General features: G+C 38.1%; 1 protein-coding gene across 1 annotated transcript; it reads left to right on the plus strand.

The window, feature by feature from the left end:
- The first annotated feature begins 264 nt into the window (after nt 1–264).
- Nucleotides 265–4,324, plus strand: LOC136830557 (uncharacterized). The gene is made up of 4 exons (XM_067090070.1): nt 265–400; nt 3,010–3,166; nt 3,589–3,773; nt 4,057–4,324. Exons 2-4 carry the CDS (start codon nt 3,023–3,025, stop codon nt 4,226–4,228), a joined length of 501 nt encoding a protein of 166 aa, XP_066946171.1. The 5' UTR covers nt 265–400; nt 3,010–3,022; the 3' UTR covers nt 4,229–4,324.
- The last annotated feature ends 1,277 nt before the right edge of the window (nt 4,325–5,601 follow it).

Raw genomic sequence — 5,601 nt, forward strand, 5'->3', positions numbered from 1 at the left:
AACAGATCCTCGGTTATTTCCGCGAGTGACGACCGTACTTCTACTAATATTTGATTGAAATTACAAAAAGACTGAACTTGATTGACTGCTGCAGATCATTTTCGAAAACATGAACCATTCCCCAATTCACAGAATTCAAAACGAACGCTCCCGAGAGCAAACTGTAAACACATGTCAGTGAATGAAGGTTTGAACTGTTCACTCTGCCGTACAGATGGCGTTGCCGTCACGGGGTTTTAGAAGTATACCTCCCCCTTTATCTCTTCTCCTTGGGCGTTATGTTTGACAGCGATAGCGGTAAAGGAGCCGGTGATAAGTCTACGTGAGTGGGTGGAGGACCCATTGTATTAGGTTTCCTTCTGTCGTACGTTTTGTGGACTAGTAGGTGACAGCCTGACAGGTAAGGTTGCTGGAAAGCTTTTGTGATTGCAGTAGTTGACTTTTATGATGTTTGTTGTTGTTTAGTGCGACTTTGGAAATACTTTCGAATACTTTGAGAAAGTGATCGTCTTTGTGTAAAGTGGGTGCTTGACGTTCGTTACGCTTAGTATAAAACTTATTCATATTAACAAGGAATCGGTGAGGTTTAATTACTAAGGCTATTTAAGTTAATTTGCCCTCTTTGTTAAAGAGCATTGGTTGACTGCATGTAGTGATACTAGCTGAAAAATTAAGTTTTGTGGTTTTCATTTACAATAAAACTAATGTTCCATTTGCTGTATGGATGGCGTCTGTCATAGGGTTTTAGACATATACTTAACCAGTTTGTATTGCTTCTTGGGCGTCTTGTTCAATATAGCGATAGTGGTAAAGGAGTAGGTGATGAAATAGTTTCTGGGAGGTGGTTCTATTGTAGCTTACACAAGTTATACAGTTTGGGTCAGATTTTGTGGACGTATTTGGGTACAAATAAATTAGTAAACTTTTGTGACAGTAGCTGAAAGTTATTCATATCGTTCCCAGTGCTTTAGTGGGACTTGAAAATAAGTTTGAGTACTGTGGAACAGTAATCGTCTTTGTGCAAAAGAGTATTTGACCTTTGCTATTTTATGATTGGGGGACTATTTATGAAGCATGAAGTTAATGAGGTGGTGTAAATGTCCCCGTAAGGGTAATTTATTTGCTCTTGTTAAATTGCAATTGTTTACTGCATGTAATGACACGGGCTGGAAATTGAGGTTTTTTGGTGCTTTACACACTGATTACGTGTTTTTGCATATTAAAGATCTTTCAAATTCTTGATAAACTGCTTTTGACAGGCTAAAGGTCAACATAATGACTATTTTTTTTTTTTGCGTGGAAATGGTAGCTTTCAAATAAGTAACTGTTACTTTTGACAGGTCTAAGCTGAACATAGTGACTACATATTTTTTTCTTTGCGTGGAAATGGTAGTTTTCAAATAAGTAATCTAGGGTTTAACTAAATAGTGCACAATTAGCTATTGGCAGGCAAAAGCTTAATTGACTATTGTTGCGGGTAATTTTTTGGAAGACTCCAGCCAGTGATTTTGCATGGAAAACCATTTTGCATTTTTAATGCGAATATGGTTAGGAAATAATAGGGCACGTAAAGAACCTAAAAATACCAAACTTAACCAAGGGGCCTTTACTAGTTACAACTTAGCCGTATTAGCTATGGAGGGGAGGGGGCGGGTATTCTTTCCTTAATCTTGAATTTTTAAGATTTTACGTAGGTTATGTATTAAGATTGTTTTAATGAGTTTTAACAAAGAAAAATATTGTGGGAGGTGGCTGGAGTCTTCCGAAAAATGGCCTTTTTTTATATGGATAGCTTTAAAGTAATCTGGTATTTTGATACCTGTTCGTAATTAAGTGTTGATATGCCGAAGCTAATCATTACATATTTTTCGTATTAAGGATGCACTTCAAATAAGTGTTTTTCGATTAAAGTTTTGCTTAAGTGTTGACAGGCCAGAGCTTAAGATACTGAATAATTTATGCCTGTTAAGGATAGGTTTTAAGGATAGGTTTAAAATAACTGTTTTGATATTAAATAGTTGTGCGTAATTCAGTACTGACAGGCTTTGGCCTAACATAGTAACTACATATTTGTGCGTGTTAAGGATAGCTTTCAATTACCTTTAGCTTTCAATTAACATCTCTTATGTTTTGCTAATTAAATATTGTGTAATTAAAGTACTGAGTGGCCAAAGCTTAATGTATAAAGCTTGAGTTGCTCCAGCTGTTAGTCTGTGAAACTTTGGGCCTATGCTTATATAGGTAATTAGTGTTTTAATTGTAAATGTAGCCTTGGGGCCAATACTTGTTAGGTTAACTGCAGTCTTTTAATTGTCACTAATACTTGGGGCCAATATCTATGATGGAAGTCTTTTAATCCGTTGTCAATGTAACCTTAACTGTCTCTGGTCGTTAATTTAAACACTTAAATGCTTGTGCCAAGCTTAATATAGGATTACTGTAGGCTCTGTATATGGTTTTCAATAAGTACATTAGTTGCTTTTAATAAGTTGCCTGAAGTTTTCTGCTTTTTGTAAGTTATCTGAAGTTTTATTAATAGCTATTGCTTGTCAAGTTTGCACATCTGATTGCTGCGAATTATTTAAGATATGACCAGGAGCTCATGCCTGATTAGCTGTTAAGGAAAAAACTGTTCTAAGAACAATGAAAAGAACTATGGAAAAACTGTTCTAAGAACAATAAGTCCCTTGTGCTCCAGGGAATTAAATGGGGGAAAATTGCATTGTCAATCAAACCTGTATCCTTTACTTTTTTCTAGATAAAACCTTCTCTACAGCTAGGTAGGGGGAAACAAATATGAATTTTTCCTTTGTGCTTCAGGTAATTAAATGGGGAAAATTGTATTTGTCAATCAACTTGTATCCCTTAACATTTTTCTAGATAAATCCTTCTCTACAGCTAGGTAGGGGGAAACAAATATGATGGATGAATTTTAGCGAAGTCTTAGTGCTCCTGGATAATTAGAAACTCTTGGAACATTCCTGTTGTAATAAATTTAAATATTTTCAGATTAAGCGTGAAGATGAGTTGCATTAGCTTTCTCCTGTACATTTTTGCTCTGCTATATTGTGCGAATCAGACGTATGGGCAGTGGGGTATACTTGGTGGTAGTACCCAGTCTGATCAAGGAGATTCCGGCTGGCAGACTGTAGGCGAGGTGGTGGAGGTAAGTACAAAATGATAGCAGTCTCGACCTTCTGGGTCTTCAGAATTGTAAGGTAGAGGGTTCTTGATGCCCACTAGTGTTCTGAAGTAATTAAAATTAGAAAATTACCTAAATTTACCTCTAGGAATAGGTCTGCAGTTCTTAACCTAGGATACTTACTGCCTAATTTCTAGTGTAAGTTTTATAACAATATTTATACCAATTTCCTGTCTAGTCTACAGTTCTTAACCCAGATACTTACTGCGAATTTCTAGAGGGTCTAAATTTTATACCCACTTAAGCCCAGAAGTGCCCAGAAGTAGATTAAGAATTAATTCATTTTGTTGAATGGTTGAAAGTTATTCTTTCTGTAGGTTAAATGAGGCTTAGTATATTGATGCCTGGTGGTATGAGTAAGTTTTCCCTCTGAATTTCTCCTTCAGGTAAAAGGTCCATTAGTCAACGATGATCAACTGGAGGACTCTTCTGATCCCCCGACTGTCACAGAGGAAGTTTGCCTCGATATTCTGATGGCTCTGGATACACAAGCTTCCAATGTGACAAGCACCATGGAGGCCCTCAAGTTGGAGCAAGATCGCCGTCCTCGTGGGAGGTGCTATAGATCGAGGTAGGGGTTTAGACCTTTTTGTTTTAATTCTGATAATTTCTTTGCCAGACAGTTGGTACTGCATTTTATGAACTTCATTTTTTAAATCTTATTTGGCACTAGTTCAATCACTTGGTTTATTTACCATAGGGGAAGTTTGGTAGTGGAAACTTGTGGTCTTCCAGTTTTTAGTAAAAATGCAAAGCATAATACACTAATCTGGCCCAAAGTTCTCTAAAGCCTTGGCTTAACCACCTGAATTTCCTTAATTTGAGCTTAAGGATCCTTTGTTCTTCCCTTGCAGGGATATTCTGCCGATTGGGATTCCTGGCTCTCGACTTCGATTTTGCTATGGACCCCTGTACGTCGTCTATGGCCAATACCGGTACTGCTGTCCTAATTGGTATGAACATCCTATCGTCACTATAAGAGGCAACAGGATCAGGTGCAGGTGTGTGTATGACCCCAGAAACTGAAGATCGGAGGCGCTTCGGGGCTGTGTAGGAGTTTGCTGTTTACCTCCACGAGTAATGGTCACATGGAATCTTGTTTAATAAAAAGTCTTAAAGGAATTTTTTGTCTTAATCCTTTTGTCGTTGGACTAGTATGGACATAAAGCTGTACACAGTAACTGAGGGTTGCTTGTGCTTAGTTATATAAAGTAACTGAAGGTGGTTGCTTGTGCTTAGTTGCACATGACATTAAATTTTTTTTTTACTTGGCCCACTCGAGTTACTGGAATGGTCTTTGATTCTTTTATGCCCAACAAACCACTGTAGAAAAAGCTGCTTTAACTGTTGAGGTACTAAAGCTTTTACAGCAGATTGTTAGGAATCTCAATGCTTTCGGGGAATATCTTTTAAAATGTTCATGGGTTCATTGCAGTCTAAATTAAGAAAATACTGTTACTGGTTCATGGGTTCATTGCAGTCTAAATTAAGAAAATGCTGTAACTGGTTGTCTACCCTGCTTAAATAATAGATCCTGGTTTTTTTTTTTTTTAAGCCCTACTGAGTTATTACAGCCATAACAATAGATGTGATTTACAAGGTTTAACATATACATGCGAGGCTAGAGATAAATTTATCTGACAGTAACTTCATGTGCAAATGGAAGAAAGTTACTGCTTAACGGACTAACTTCACGTGCAAATGGAAGCGTGAAGTAAGTTACTGCATAACAGATTGTAACTTCACGTGCAAATGGAAGGAAGTTACATAACATTGTATCTTCACGTGCAAATCGAAAGCCTTATAACTTCACGTGCAAATAGACGGAAGTTACTGTTCTTTAAGTACATTCAGAAAGGCTCATTTTGAAAGTGATAGAGGGTATGGGAAGAGAACGTCGACTCAAATTTTGCTCAACGACCCTAAAGTGTAACTGCCATTAAGGTTCTTTGCAGCGTACCTTCGGCCCCTAGCTGCAACCCTCACGTTCTTTTACTGCACCACCTTTCATATTCCATCTACCCACCCTCAATTTATTCATAGAGCAACTTCGAAGTTTTCCTCCTGTTACCTTTCAGACCTGTTAAGCCCTGTCACACTATCGAGCATGCTCGACGGGCAAACAGTGCTACCAGATCGAAATAGTTAGTGAGAATGAGGGTTGATGACGTCAGAAGCGGGAAAACTACAGGCAGGGATCTGGCAATAAACAGTGCTACCAGATGTAGTTTAGCCCACAATATCTACTTCTTCACTGGGTAAAGACCTTTACCAGTCGAAACAGTTTCTGGTGTTTCCTTTAAGCTCACTCACAGCCAGTTGCCTGCTCATTTGCCCGAAGTTTCCTCGCTTCTGACGTCACCTTCGTGCCTGCCACTCGCCCTCCTTGCTGATGTATT

This window comes from Macrobrachium rosenbergii, chromosome 47, assembly GCF_040412425.1.
Source record: "Macrobrachium rosenbergii isolate ZJJX-2024 chromosome 47, ASM4041242v1, whole genome shotgun sequence".
Taxonomy (NCBI): domain Eukaryota; kingdom Metazoa; phylum Arthropoda; class Malacostraca; order Decapoda; family Palaemonidae; genus Macrobrachium; species Macrobrachium rosenbergii.